At 38.2% G+C, this 15,677-nt stretch overlaps 1 protein-coding gene across 2 annotated transcripts in view; it reads right to left on the reverse strand.

The window, feature by feature from the left end:
- Window positions 1-15,677, reverse strand: part of KANSL1 (KAT8 regulatory NSL complex subunit 1) — a 120,704-nt gene that overhangs the window by 37,458 nt on the left and 67,569 nt on the right. For both annotated transcript variants that reach the window (XM_081109043.1, XM_081109042.1), the window contains exons 3-5: window positions 13,487-13,585; window positions 7,139-7,251; window positions 6,472-6,667 (exon numbers count right to left, since the gene is read on the reverse strand). In XM_081109043.1, coding sequence (XP_080965169.1) covers window positions 6,472-6,667; window positions 7,139-7,251; window positions 13,487-13,585 — 408 coding nt within the window. The remainder of the gene's footprint in view (window positions 1-6,471; window positions 6,668-7,138; window positions 7,252-13,486; window positions 13,586-15,677) is intronic.

Raw genomic sequence — 15,677 nt, forward strand, 5'->3', positions numbered from 1 at the left:
ACCCCCTGGTTGAACTTCAGGTGGAACTTCCAGTAGAAATCCTGGTTGAGGGGACAATTTGCATATTAGGCTTTTATTATATAGGGTTATATAGGATAGGGTCTGTGCAGATGTAGTTACATAGAAAGTAATACTAGATTAGCGTAGGACTCAAATCCAAGGACTGGTGTACTTATAAGACCATGTGAAAATGCAGGAAGCAGAGATACAGACACACAGTAAGATGATCATGTGAAGACAGAGGCAGAGATAGAAGTTATGCTGCCATAAGGAAAGGAATGCTAAGAATTGCTGGCAACCACTAGAAGCAGGAAGTGGCAAGAAAGAATTTTCCTAGAGCCTTCAGAGGCAGCAAGGATTGACACTTTGATTTCAGACTTGTAGCCTCCATAACTGTGATAGGAAACCAATAGTGAGTTACTAAATTTTTCTAGTGATAAAGTCTGGATAGATCAAGTTACTTTTAAAAAATTATGAAAGAAAGACAAATTCACAAGTAGAATACTGCAGAACAAAGGAAAAGAAAGCAAATCTGAGAAATTCAGAAAGAATATACATATCTCTGAAAAACTATTAAAAAATTTGGTCAAACAATTAGTGAAACTTTTGGCATCTCCAACAGAGTATGGTAAAAGACAACATAGCCTTTATTATATAGTAACAGGGAAAGCGCAAAGGGCAATAAGTGACATAAAAAGGAAATATAAAATCTGAGAAGAAAAAAAAGGAAATCTTAACCTATTATAGCAGAAATAGAATCTATCTAAGAGCAACTATAGATCAGAACTGGTGATAAAGGAAATTAAAATAGGAAACAGGCAACAAACTTGTCTTTTTCCTTTACGTTATATGAGAACAAAAAAAAAAAATCCAAGAAAAGTTAACAGTTAACATCTGAATACTCATTATGTGCAGCCAAACTGTGCCAATTACTTCCCTTATCTATAATAATAAAAGCGTAAAATGCTAATTAGACCGAACTTCCAGACGACATTCCCTACGAAGCCGGGGCTGTGAGGGCAGAGGCAAGCCGCTGCAACTGCGAGGGCTGAGCCCCTTGTGCGAATTTTGTGCATTGGGCCTCTGGTCTAATTTAATGATCATAATAACGTAGAGTAGGTACTAAGAGCTAGATAAAAATAATAGAAAAATAACATAGATAATTGGTTACTTACAGAGACAACTACAAATTTAAGGGAATCAAAACCCAAAGCTATTATAGAAAAAACCTAGACAGCTATATTTTGCAATGATGGAAATGTCTATATTTGTGCAACTAAATATGGTAGCTTATAGTCACATGTGACTATTGAACCCTGGAAATGTGTCTGGGTGCCATAAGGTACAGAATTTTTAAACTTAATTTTAAAAAGCTACATGTGGGGCCCTAACCAGTTTGGCTCAGTGGATAGAGCGTACTGAAAGGTCCCAGGTTCAACTCCAGTCAAGGACATGTACCTGGGTTGCGGGCACATCCCCAGTAGGGGGTGTGCAGGAGGCAGCTGACAGATGTTTCTCACTTTCTATCCCTCTCCCTTCCTCTCTGTAAAAAAAAAAAATCAAAAAAAAAATCAATAAAATATATTAAGAAGCTACATGTGGGTAGTGGCTATCATATTGGGCAGAACAGAATCAATTATCAATACAAAGGAATAAAAGTAAGATCGACACCAGTCTAATTCTATGCCAAAACAGAATAAACAATTGCTCTTTTCCCCCACCAAAAGAAAGTGAAACAGGGTTTTCAGGGAAAAAGGTTATGGTCTGAAAACTTGAAACATGATGAAATTGTTGCTCTAATCACTGAAAAATTAAAAATCCAAATTAGGAACTCAATAAATGGGCACATGAAAGTATAAAAAAGACTGCCAGTAAACAATAAAGTATTACAGTAAAAATAAGCCTTTAAATCTAGTTTCAAAACTGAATATAAAATTAAAACTATTCTCTATTTATATTTAATAAAACAGAGTTTCTTAAGACATTAAAAAGAAACACCTAAATCTGCTTCTATGATGTTTCAAAAAACACACAGAATACAAAATCCTAAAAGTAAATGAGTGAGAAAAAAGTATATACTGTATAACATTAATATAAAGAAAAGTTGAATGTAGGACAAAAACAACTACTGGAAAAAGAAGCTTTAACTATGAAGATATAATTATATAGAACTTTATACTAGACAACAATGAAAATTAAAAAAACATGGACTATAAATATTAGCAGAAACTACTAAAACATTTTTGACCAAAATGCTATACTATACACTTGATCTTAGTCAAAAGGCCAAGAAGAGATTGACCAAAATGCTATAAAAATTAATAATTAATAACAAAAGATTTAAAAAGAAAAACTAACGATTTGGAATTTGGAAACTCAATTCTTAACTCTTGAGAAAATAACTAAAAAACTCAAAGGCAATCTACAAATAGCAAAAGGAACACTTGCCACATCAAAGGCTATGGAATGACACCCAAAGCTACCCTCAGAAGAAAATTTAAAAAGTTAAATGCTTTTATTATTATAAAAGAAAGAACAGAAAAATTAACTAAGCCATCTGAATAAAGGCAAAAAAGGGAAGGGGAGTGAGAAGACCACAGGAAGAAGGAATTAACAGCAAAGAACTGGTCTTTGAAATAACTATTAAAATAGAAAAACTGCTAAAAAGGTTAATCAAGAAAGAAGACTAAATATAAGTAAGACTAAGAAATGGATATAACCACTGATACATGGATTTAACAATTAAGAATGCTTTCTATAAAATTCTGTATTTGTAAATTTGAAAAGATCAAAAAATGTAAGGCTATATTCATCATTCTCTGTTAATTACAAAATATTAGTTCAAAGCATTACAAATTCTTTTGTCTTGAGGACAGTTCATTAGAGCTTGTATTTTTATTTATTTAACCTCAATTTTTCAAATTGTATGGTGCATATATAAAATACTCATAAAAGTTTAGAGGTTTGTGTTCTAAGCACTGGGTGACTTCTGAGTATTCTAAGTAGCTTTAATTCCTAAGGAAATACAATTTTCCACATGGCACTCTTTCTTCTTCCCCAAAGTTGGGCCTCCAAAGTCTATCACAGGAATCCCCTATCAAAAAAGAACACATCCCACTTGATATGAAATTATTCACTTTTAATACGAACTCATAATTATTTTGGTTCTTTAGTCTTCAACCACAAATATCATGGCACTAGGCCTTAAGAGAATGTCCTATATGTCCTCAAGTGTGATGTAAGAGGAAAAAGTGGAGGCCCACTGGAAATTCTACAGAAGATAACTTGAAAATTTATCCCAAAGCAATCTTCCTATATAATTATACTCTTCCAACAGACTATAAAACATTAAAATCATGCCAGAACATTGCCACACCATTTGATAAATGCTATTTTTAAAAAATTAAAAAGTGCTAAGTCCAACCCCAAAATTTCAAGGCATATTATTTCTTTTTAAAATACCATCTGTAATATGATTTACTCAATTTATAAAAGCATTCCACTTGACAAAATAAAAAGCAACCCAACACTGATCCCAGATTTATTTTTAAAATTTGTTTGACCTAAAATCTCACTATCTAGAAACTAATGTTTTAGGTTGTCATAAACATCTACCTTACAGAAGCAGCAGGGCACAAAATAAACATGACATATATTATAAAAACTTCCCGCTTGAATATTTCTTTACTGGCTTAGCTAATTCACTAACATCTAACATACTAGACCCTTAAAGTAAAGAATATAAGTAGCAATATAGACAAGTTATAATGATCAGCCCTTATATTACAATGAAATCATGATATAGGGAAATAAATCTAACACCTAAAGATGACAGAAGGCAAGATGCTTGCTCAATAGCAAACATCACTGTAAATAACCAAGATAGAGAGAATGGCCTTTATTTCCAACTTTGGCCAGTATTTCTGCTATAACCAGCAAATTGTTTATTTTCCAAACTCAATCTATTTCTTTGATTTATTTTCTATGCAGCTTATTTTTACATATGCCGGGATGATTGTTTTATTTATTTTATTTACTTATTAATCCTCACCCAAGGAAATGTTTATTGATTTGAGAGAGGAAGGAAGAGAGGAAGAGAGGGGTAAGGGAGGGAAAGGGGGAGAGAGAAACATCAATGTGAGAAACATTAATCAGTTGCAGCAGATTCAGATGAACCTGCAATCTACTTATGTGCACTGACCGGGAATCAAATCCACAAGCTTTTGGTGTATGGGACGAACAGGACGATGCTCCCATCAACTGAGCCACCTGGCCAGGACAGGATGAATGTTTTAGAAATTGGCATTGGAATCAAGGGGTCTTTAGTATGCTCTGTGCGTCTCTTCCTTGCCTCAACTGTTTTTTAAAAATGTATGTGTACCTTCAAATATTAATGAGAAACCTGCAAAATATCTTAGTCTTTTCTTTTCTGGCATTTGGTAGTTCAGGCAGTCTGAAGAATAAACGAGAAAAATGGTACAGCCTGACAGTTAATTTTCACTTATAATACTTTTCTTAAAAAAAAAACAAAACCCATGGTAACATCATACAGTTTAAATGCATACTATAACAAAATAAGCTAAGTACTGAAAATCCACTGTCCAAATATTAATGGTTCCAACAATTCTCTTCTCTACCCTCCCCTTTGTCATTAGTTTTTCTCATCAGCGAAAGTATTGTAACAGCTCTATCTTAAGAAAGATTCCCCTTGAAACAGGCTATTTCTCTGCCTACCTTTACAGAAAACATTCTTTGATACTATATCTACAAGTTTTCTCAATTCCTTCCTCCCATTCTCTCCTGTATCTGCTCTGATCAGAATTCACTCTTCTCCCTCTAACAAAACTGCTCATAAAGTTTTCCAACAACCCTGACCCCCATCATATCCAATGGTCAAGTCTCAATTTTGTCTAACTTGACCTATCTGCGGCCCCTAAGACATGATCATTCCTTCCTCTCTGAAACACTTTTCTTCCCTTGCCTTCCACATACCATACTTAGTTTTCCTTCTACTTCACTAGTAACTCCACTCCTTCCTCCTACTCTCTTCCTTATCTTTCTTATCTACAAGCCTTGGAATGCTCAAGGCTTAATTCCATCTGAACAACCAGATGTTCCTCATTCCTTTCCTCTGCTGCATTTTTTTCCTCCCCAGCACTTAACATTATAGGACATAACGTAAACTCCATTTATTATTTCATGAGATTAAGGATTTTTGTCTGTTTTTGTTTAGTGTAGTCCCAGTATACAGAACAGATATAACTCATTGTAGGAGCTCAATACATATTTTTGGATGAGTGAATGAACAAAAACAAGTAATAACAGCAACAGACACTTTGTACTAGTAACTTATGAGCCAGACACCCCAATAAGCAAGTTACATGCATTTCATTTAACACTCAAACAATCCTATGAGATCTCAGAGGCTGGAGGTAGAGTGGGGGTGTTGGAGGAGGTATTAACTTGCTCCAAATCACAAAACTAGTGGCAGTGCCATGATTTTAACCCAAGTTTATCCACTTCAAAGTTAATACTCTTAAACATTACATGACATTAATTTTACTGGAGTATTATTTCATTAGTTTTGGGATAAATCCAACTCTGCTATTTGAAAAGTCAGCAATCAAACTTCCTATAGTTGTGAATCAATCTCCATTTTCTTTGTCAAGACAAACATTCAGTTAGCAACCAATTTAGAAATTTTAATGGAAATTCGTATTTAAAAGAAAAGCATTCTACATTACCATTTTTAGTGATAACAGTACAAATGAGAAGACACCAATGTTTTTCAAAATGTTGATGGCAGCATTTCAACTTCCTCTATCCCATTTCGATTAAAAAGCTTAAGCCAATAGTTTCCAAACCTGGCTACAAAGTCATCTAGGAGTTTTTGTTTTTTTAAAAACAAGATTTCCAGGTCTAACTCAAAAGCAACTGAATCAAAATCTCTGGGAAACAAGGGTTAAGGAGCCTAGTATTATTTAAAACTCACCAGGAAACCTTGGTGGTTGGCCAAGTTTGGAAAATATTAGTTAAATGAAGCAAAATTGGCAAAAGACTAATACTTCTGAGCATCTGGTTTATCTATACTAATAAAAGGGCAATGTGCTAATCAGGGTGGATGTCTTCTGCACATCCATCTGGACAAAGCCACAGTGTCTGTGAGGCCTGGGGCTCACGGCAGCCGTGGGCTCAGGCCTCTCAGCTGCCGCGACCAGCAGTGGCAGCAGCAGAAGGGTGATAGGAGCAGTGCCTTCCCCTGATGAGCCCGGTCGCCTCCCACAGAGAGAGGCCAGATTGCTCACATGGGGAGTGGGCCTAAGCTGTCAGTAGGACTTCCCCTGAGGGCTCCTGGACTGTGAGGGGGGGCAGGCCGGGCTGAGGGACCCCCCACCCCCACCCCCAGTGCATGAATTTTTGTGCACCAGGCCTCTAGTGGTTTAATAATGATCAAACCTCACTGGTACTAACCTTCTTGGAAAGAGGAACGATGCTGTTGGGTCGAACAAGCCTCCGTTTCTTACAGCTCAGCAAAGGACGTGTTCGGGCTGCCACACAGGTGCCATCAGTTGATGAAGAAACTAGATTCAGTCGTTGTTTTTTATGTAATTGTTCCTCAGCATCAGAGTTGTCACCTGGAATGTGGTCCGCCAAGACCGGCTGCAGCCTACACAAGAGGAAGGAATAATATTCACTTTTCAGAAGACTCAAGGAAACAAAGCCTCTAACATTGGTTCAACCTCCTCTACTTGTAAATAGCCATAGACATACATAAGTATTCTGAAGCAGGAGTTCATCTCCCGATGCTGATGACTGCTAACCTTTAGAAATTTAATTTGTTCTAGAATAGAGGATTTTATGTAAACACTTCTGAGGAATTCTACCAACACTATGACCAATCACAATGTTTCACAATAATTGTAGGACCTTTCACTTTTCTACCTGATGAGTCAATTTTAGACGTAAGTAAAAGGGAAATACATTAGCATGCTAATTATACTTGCTACAGTAGAAGATGTGCACAATATTATTATGTGATGAGGTTTCTGTCTTTAAACCAGGGTTAGCCCTGGCTAGGAGTAACTTAAGAGCTCTTTTACAAGCATATTGAGTGTAAGAAGTAGAAGAGATAACTTACGTGTTAATAACTCCATTGACAGGTCTCAATGCTCCATATGATTTGGTAGATAATGACTCTGAAGAATGACCAGAGGCACCATGGTTTTCCAGTGGCTGAGAAACAGATTCGGTCTGAATAAGGAAAAGAAAACAAAAATACACTATCAACAACATTTAACCAACAGCACCCAGTCTGAAATACAGCACCATTTCATTTAAATAAAATATGTAAAATTTCTGATGAACAACTTGAAAAATGAAATTTGTATGACTAAAGAAAAAAAAAAAAAGAAAATTAATTAGCTTTTGCTTTGGGAGAAGTGGGTGTAAGGAACCATAATATTTAGCAGACTAATAGTAATAAGAGCTTACTGAGAGGGAAATGACCTAGACCAGTGGTTGCCCACCTTTCGGACCTCATGGACCACCAGTGGTCCACGGACCACGGGTTGGCAACCACTGATCTAAACAATTCAACGGAACAAAAGGTTAGCAAAAACAATTACATAAGAAGTAACAAGAATCTTCAACTAAAGGTCAAGAATATGTAAGTTTAGTACTGAATCAAATAAGAGGAAATTTAAATGACTTATTTCTGCTTAACTTCAGTGGTTGCTGAACGCCTGTTTCCAGAAAACCATAATTTGTTCAAAATTACATATATATTTGTGTTAAAAATAAAAAACCAATAAAATCTCAATGAATAACTAATTACCCAATGTTATCAGGTAGTAACTATTTTCTTCGGACTATACAAACCTAATATATGCTTAGAAACAGTAAAAAAAAATTTTAAAAAGGCAAGGTGGAAAGAATCTGGAAAGTTTTAATTTAAATATTTTGAAGCAAATTATATATTTACTAGGCTCAGAAGGGGTAGGGTTAGCCATGAGCTGTCAATCATATGGAGTCTCTGAAGTATCTATAATAATAAAAGTGTAATATGCAAATTGACAAAATGGCCGAACAGCAGAACAATCATCCAGATGACCACGCTGTGACACCCACTGGTGCCAGGCCAGCCAAGGCAGGTGTGATGCGATTGGTCAGGGGCCCAGCCATCACCCCATGATTGCCCTGCAAAGGGAGGCCCAGGAAACCAGCCGGCGGGGTGATCGATCAATTGGGGGGGTCCATGATCGCCCCAAAGAGGGAGGCCCAGGTTACCCTGTGATGGCGCTGCAGCGGGTGGGCAGGGCCTACCTCTTTGGGTTGATCCATCACGGGGCTCCCAGACTGTGAGAGGGCACAAGCCAGGCTGAGGGACCTCTCCCCCCAGTGCACACATTTTGTGCACCAGGCCTCTAGTAGGCAATAAAGCCACAGGTGCAGTTATTCCTCAGCTCTGTGAGTTGTTGGAATACCACAGTATGGCTGTGTTCCTTGTCACCTTACATTTAGAATGACTTAGCAGGTGTTCTGAAGTTCTCCTTCCTGCATAACAAAGTCAATATTTTTTATTTTTTTAATTTCAGAAAGGAAGGGAGAGAGAGATAGAAACATCAATGATGAGAGAGAATCAATCAGCTGCCTCCCGCACTGGGGATAGAGCCCACAACCAGGCATGTGCCCTGACTGGGTATTGAACTGTGACCTCCTGGTTCATAGGCTGATGCTCAATCCCTGAGGCACACTGCCTGGGCACAAAGCCAATATTTTGAGCTGAAATTCTATTAAATATTGCTCAATTTCGTTTTTATCTTTTCAACAACAGGAGAAAAACACCAAAGGATCTGCCGTCTTGAGAACAGTCATAGACAAGTATCAAGAAAGGGAAGATAACTTAAAAGTTTTAATACAAATTATCCAAAAAGTTAGATCAAAGTAGTATATAATAAACAGGTAAGACATACCAGTATACTACCATGAGTGAACACTGGGAAACTGTCCGTCGTCTTCTTCAGCTACCCTGTACATCTACTAAGGCAGTGGTTGGCAAACTGTGGCTCACGAGCCACATGCGGCTCTTTGGCCCCGTGAGTGTGGCTCTTCCACAAAATACCACGTGCGGGAGCGCACTTACAGTGCGATTGAAACTTCGTGGCCCATGCGCAGAGGTTGGTATTTTGTGGAAGAGCCACACTCAAGGGGCCAAAGAGCTGCATGTGGCTTGCGAGCCGCAGTTTGCTGAGCTGCAGTTTGCCGACCACTGTACCAAGGTATCACAAATATCTTGAACAATTACATTAGTCAATGATGCCAAAATTATGGTAAATTGGCACACATCTTCATTGCCTTAAATGCTATACTGATTTTCTTTTGAAAAGTAATGTGACATTAAGTAGTTATAAAGATGTTCAAATCTTTTGATAAAGTATTTTACTCAACACTAAAAATCTATCTGAAATAATTCAACCAACACTTTCCTGTTGGGCACACCAAACAAGTCAGTCCAAGACTAATGACGTGGCAATCAGCTGCTAAAATATTCGCTGCTAGTATTAGTGGAGAGAAATGGTGGGCCTGCACATAAGCCGCATCAGGGAAATGAATGCAACACAATTATAGTAATCAGTCATTAGTGAACGTTGTAGTGCGTTATTAATAATTAATAATTATGTATATCAGAATATTATAAAAATTAAGTTACAAATTTTTTATTAAAACGTTTCTTATATACCATTATATTGGCTGGGCCGCAAACATATTCACTGTGGGCCGCATTTGGCCTGTGGGCCAGGAGTTTGGCATGCTTGCTATACCGGATGAAGCTCCAACCAACTGAGCTGCCTACCCAGCCAGGGCTGCATCCAGTGGTTTCTTTTTTTATCACAGGTTGGGCCCCTTTAAAATAACTTAATTTCAGCCTTGGCAGATATGGCTCACTTGGCTGGAGCATCGGCCTGTGCACAGAAAGGTGCTGGGTTCAATTCCCGTTCAGAGCATATACGGAAGGCAAATTGATCAATGTTTCCTTCTCCTTCTCCTTTTCTCCTTTTCTCCTTTTCTTTTCTCCTTTTCTCCTTTTCTCCTTTTCTCCTTTTCTCCTTTTCTCCTTTTCTCCTTCTCCTTCTCCTTCTTCTTCTTCTTCTTCTCTCTCTCTCCCTCCCTCCCTCCCTCCCTCCCTCCCTCCCTCCCTCTAAGGCCAAAAAAAAATTAAAAAATAAATCCACGTGAGGATTTAAAATTTTCCTAAAAATAACTTAGTTTCAGCAATATCTGTACTGTGCTCATAACCAAAGCAGATAGGGGTGTGTGTGTGTGTATATATATATGTGTATGTGTTCTCTTTTTTAAAAAGTCATTCAATTTGGAGATGAGGCAAAAAGATGATTGTGTCCTTTCGGTGTAACACTGGAACATTATGTAACAAGCCCACCTAAAGGTCATTATGACTCTCCATCAATTATTTAACTTTGTTTTACTTTTTATAATTGCTGAGTGACCAGATGCCTTAAGTTGGATATTTATATTTAGAATATTAACATGCTAAAATGAATGTGTTTATTTTTTAATCCTCACCTGAGGATATTTTTTCCATTAATTTTTAGGGAGAGTGGGAGAGAGAGGGAAATATCAATGTGAGAGAAACACATCAATTGATGGCCTCCTGCACAAGTCCCGACCAGGCCCTAAGTCTGGGGAGGAGCCTGCAACCAAGGTACGTGCCCTTGACCTGAATCGAACCCAGGACCCCTTTGGTCTGCAGGCTGACACTCTATTCACTGAGACAAAAAGGCTAGGGCTGATTTGTATTTAGTTGAAAACATAACTCCAAAGGTTATGGCTCTATTAGTCTGCAGGATATTAATAAAGTTTGTATGCTATTGAGTAATCTTATTTTCCAGCACTCTCCCTTTCAATGACTACATATACAAATCAGTACCTAGTATCAAGATACTGTTACCAGCCAACATTCCCACCTTAATCAGTTACTATGTATTTCTTTGAGAATTCTGCCTAACTTCTTGAAACTATATTTTGACAGCTTTAAAAAAAAACCCTGGGGTATTTTTTGTTGTTAATCCCAGCGAGTTTCATAAATGAAAACACAAAAATCAACACAACAAAACAAAAAATACCTCTGACAATATTTTTAAACCACAAGTCTTCAAACTGGGGAGGAAGAAAGGGTAATATATAGTTCTACTTTAGTGGGGGGGGGGGGGGGGGGCGGGGGGCGGGCGGGGCGAGGGAGGAGACTAGGGAAGTTAAATGTGAGTATGAAAATTTACAACTGCCCCTGCCAAATGTGACCTAACATTTTTTACAGTAAAACTGAGAAGTCAAGATACAAATCACTTTTCAAAAAAAAAACAAGTTGGGTAACAAAAAGGCAAAATTAAAGTGCCCTCCTACAATGAAAAACTGTGTAGCAACTGACATATTAGGCACGCTTGGCAAATATTTGGCATTTAAAAAAAGGAAGTGCCTGGCCGGCATGGCTCAGTAGTTGCGAGTCAAACCTATGAACCAGGAGGTTGAGGTTCGATTCCCAGTCAGGGCACATGCACGGGTTACAGGCTTGATCCCCAGTGTGGGGCATGCAGGAGGCAGCCGATCAATGATTTTCTCTCATCACTGATGTTTCTCTCTCTCTCCCCATTCCCTTCCTCTCTGAAATCAATAAAAATACATTTAAAAAATAAAAAAGAAATAAAAATCAATGAATACATATCTTCGGGTGAGGATTAAAAAACATTTCTTGGGGCACAACAATTGAAAATCGCTGTAATAAAATGGAAATGTAATGCCTTCTGTTGGCATTTGTTTTCTTCAGAAAGGCACTTTCTAAAGACTGACCTCTCCTTGAAGACAGAGTGACAGTGTATACTTGTTTTCATACTTATTATCAATTTTAATGAATCAAAAAGCAATCTATTGTACAATGTAGAAACTACTGTGGTCAACAACAATGCAGTATTAAGAAGATAGTCTTGATCTTCAAGAATCTGACAACCTAATATGGGTCATACACATGCAAGTGAATGGTGAGGTAGGAATAGGGACAAATCCATAAATGGAGCACACATGTGCACATATGTGAATGTGTATAAATGTAACAATGAGAATGAGTAATACAATGACACTATCATATCTTATCCTCATAAGTGCTGAGTACAAGAGAGTACCAGAAAAATTTTGGAATCCTTAAATACTATACGCAAATATATAAATGTCTATGCAAAACTGACTCCGAATCACATATACTTCAAATCTGATGTTTCCAATAAATAACATATCACCAGCTGACCTTCCACGTCACTAATATGTTTTCCCTCATCTGTAACAAGTTTTATCCTGGTTAGAACAATCACTAGAATAGGTACACAAATGATTAAAAAAACTACTTTCCAGTTAAGAACCATCAACAAATCTCTAAATGTCTTGCATTTACCCCTAGCATCAGTGGCTGGCTTTATTTAAGCACTCTCATTAGGAAAGTTAGTTTCCACCATATCATATGAGTTCCTGCTAACAATGATAATGATAAAGGATAATAAGCTTTGCTGATCTGCAGATGCAAGAAGACAAGCTAGTTTAACCCACAATTTAAAGAGCTAGCCCTGCTTACTAGCCTCCCAAATAATTGCCATGGGACTTTGGAATTTCTAACAAATTACTTAAGTCAAGAAATGCAAATATTAATAAAAACCAGTGACATTCTGAGGGAAGTAAAAAAGTGAAAGAAACAAAAAGTGTTATTGGAAATCAAACGAAAAGACATTAACCTTGGCGTTGAGAGAAACTGGACCCAGAAGATTACAGAAAATGACAATGTTATCCTCATTACAGAATTAAAAGGGGTAACCCAGAGAGCATGCAGCATGTGAATTAAACCTCTAGTCCAGCCGTGGGCAAACTACGGCCCGCGCCCGTTCGGCTGTTCTATCCGGCCCGCGGAGCCGAAAGAGCGGAGGGTTCTCTTGCTGTCCCCTCTGCTCCTTCACCAGCAGCAGTGTTAACATGTATTAGTTCACACAAACACTCCATCCATGCTTTTGTTCCGGCCCTCCAGTCCAGTTTAAGAGCCCATTGTGGCCCTCGAGTCAAAAAGTTTGCCCACCCCTGCTCTAGTCCAACCTTTGATTTTATAGTGGCCCAGAAAGGTTGCCTTTCTTGTCAAAGGTGCCAGAGCCATGTGTTTTCCTGATTCCCAGTAACACTCCCTAATGCCACAATGCTCTGGCTGTGTTGTCTTGAGAGTTGGGAGCTAATTTTGAACTCTTAAGGTCAGCTATACAGCAGTAGGAGGAGCTATGTACTGCCATACTCAGGAATTCAGATCTTTAAATGCTGAAAGGATAAAAGGGGATGCACTATCCTTCTTCCAGCCAATGCAAGGATCCTTCTAATAGAATAAATTGTATGTTCATACTACACCCCGAATTCGCATTCATGTCCCCCTTTCTGTATTTATACTTACCAATTTATCATTCCCATGATCTGTCTTCACCTCAGAACTAAGAACTAAGTCTGCTGTTGCATTCTCTGGAGGAGGCGCCTCTCCAAGAACTACCAACCCCTACAAGACACAGAGAAAATCAGCACAAGTGAGTGGTATTAAAAGTTACAAATTTAATTAGCACAAGTGAGTGGTATTAAAAGTTACAAATTTAATTTAAAAGTTAATATCGAAAGGGTTAGGGGAAGGGGACCAGTTTACCAGAGGCCTTTTCCCTCATGCTATGCTTTCCCAAGAGTTATTTCCACAAAAAGTCTAGCAATAACCGTAAGGTCTGAGACTCAGACCCAAGCTTCCGCTTTCTTCCATTTGAATGTTTTGGCCTACATGGCTTATTACCATTTAGCATTTTTTTTTTAAATATATTTTATTGATTTTTTTACAGAGAGGAAGGGAGAGAGATAGAGAGTTAGAAACATCGATGAGAGAGAAACATCGATCAGCTGCCTCCTGCACATCTCCTACTGGGGATGTGCCCGCAACCCAGGTATATGCCCTTGACCGGAATCGAACCTGGGACCTTTCAGTCCGCAGGCCGACGCTCTATCCACTGAGCCAAACCGGTTTCGGCATTTAGCATTTTTGATATGGAATCTTTTATCACAGTATATGGTATTTTATATGATATTACCAACCAAACTATACTGTGTTAACAGCAGCAATGCAGCTTTTTTAGTTTAGTTGGTCACAAATGTGGCTTAAGTATTACCAAACTAGAAATGCTACAGTTATAAAAGACTAGAGGCCCGGTGCATGAGTTCGTGCACCAGTGGAGTCCCTTGACCTGGTCTGCGGGATGGGGCCGAAACCAGCTCTCTGACATCCAACGAGGGGTCCCAGATTGCGAGAGGGCACAGGCCAGGCCAAGGGACTCCACCAGTGCACAAATGGGGCCAGGGAGGGACATGGGAGGTTTGCCAGTCAGGGAGGGACCATGGGAAAGCTCAGGCCAGGGCGTGTCTGGCCTGTCTTGCTCAGTCCCAATCAGCCAGATCCCAGCAGCAAGCTAATCTACAAGTCAGAGCATCTGTCCCCTGGTGGTCAGTGCACGTCATAGCGAGCAGAGCATCCTTAGCATATCATTAGCATATTACGCTCTGATTGGTTGAATGGCTGAGTAGACACTTATTTAGCATATTAGGCTTTTATTATATAGGATGAGCTAAAATAAATGAAGAGCAACCAAAACTACTGAATGCAAAAAAGGTGGAATAGTTCCTATAAAGAAACCAAGAACTATTTAAAAAAGAAAAAACAAAGGTATTCCAAAGGTACCTGTTTCTCATAAGCATAAATATTATTCCAGATTAGTTTTCTGCTTGACAATTCAAATTCAGAAAATACATTCATTCCAGGAAATTAAAAGAATGTGAAAAGACCCAATTTACATGCCTCCAAAATCCTCTCCATAATCACCATGGGCCAGCGTGGTTAAAGCAAAAGTTAGCTTACTATAAAAAATAAACAAACAAAAACAAAAATCCACACACATGAATTCAAGTAAAGGTGACCAAAATCAGGTTATAATGTTGTGTAAAAGAAAGACTGATGAAAGTGATTAGCGCTTTGTGGCTTTGGTTCTCTTTCTCTGGTCTAGAAAACGAAAAAAATCTAATTTGATAAGAAGACCTTAACAGAAATTTTGTATTAAATTACCCGGGGAAACATCAAATGATACCTACCCAAGTCTTATCAAATGATACCTACCCAAGTCCAACATCAAGCCTATTCAGAATCTCTAGGGGGAGGGGCTGAATTTTTAAATGGCTTCCCTGGTAAATTCTAACATAAACTCTAAACTGAAAACAAACAAACAAAAAAAAATTTGATCAGTTTTGATGCAGCATCAGAATTCTCCAGCTAACATCCTAAAATACAGATTTCAGGGCCTAGCAATTTTGACTGCATCAATTTGGCCTCCCTAGGCCATCATAATTGGCAGGCTCTTGTGAGCCAATGAACCAATGATCCATCCCTGAGGTCCTGTCTAACTCAAAAATCTCCATGGAATGAAAGGGGGAGGGGAGACTTTAAGAGGAACAATGAAAATTTTTACCTCCATTTAACATCTTTTTTCCCCTGAAAGCAAGAGAAACAGAATTTACCTAATCTGGATTAAGATCATACCTAGCCTGCATAGAAAATGATGTGC

The sequence above is a fragment of the Myotis nattereri genome (assembly GCF_964212035.1).
Source record: "Myotis nattereri genome assembly, chromosome: 16".
In the NCBI taxonomy this organism is placed as follows: Eukaryota; Metazoa; Chordata; class Mammalia; order Chiroptera; family Vespertilionidae; genus Myotis; species Myotis nattereri.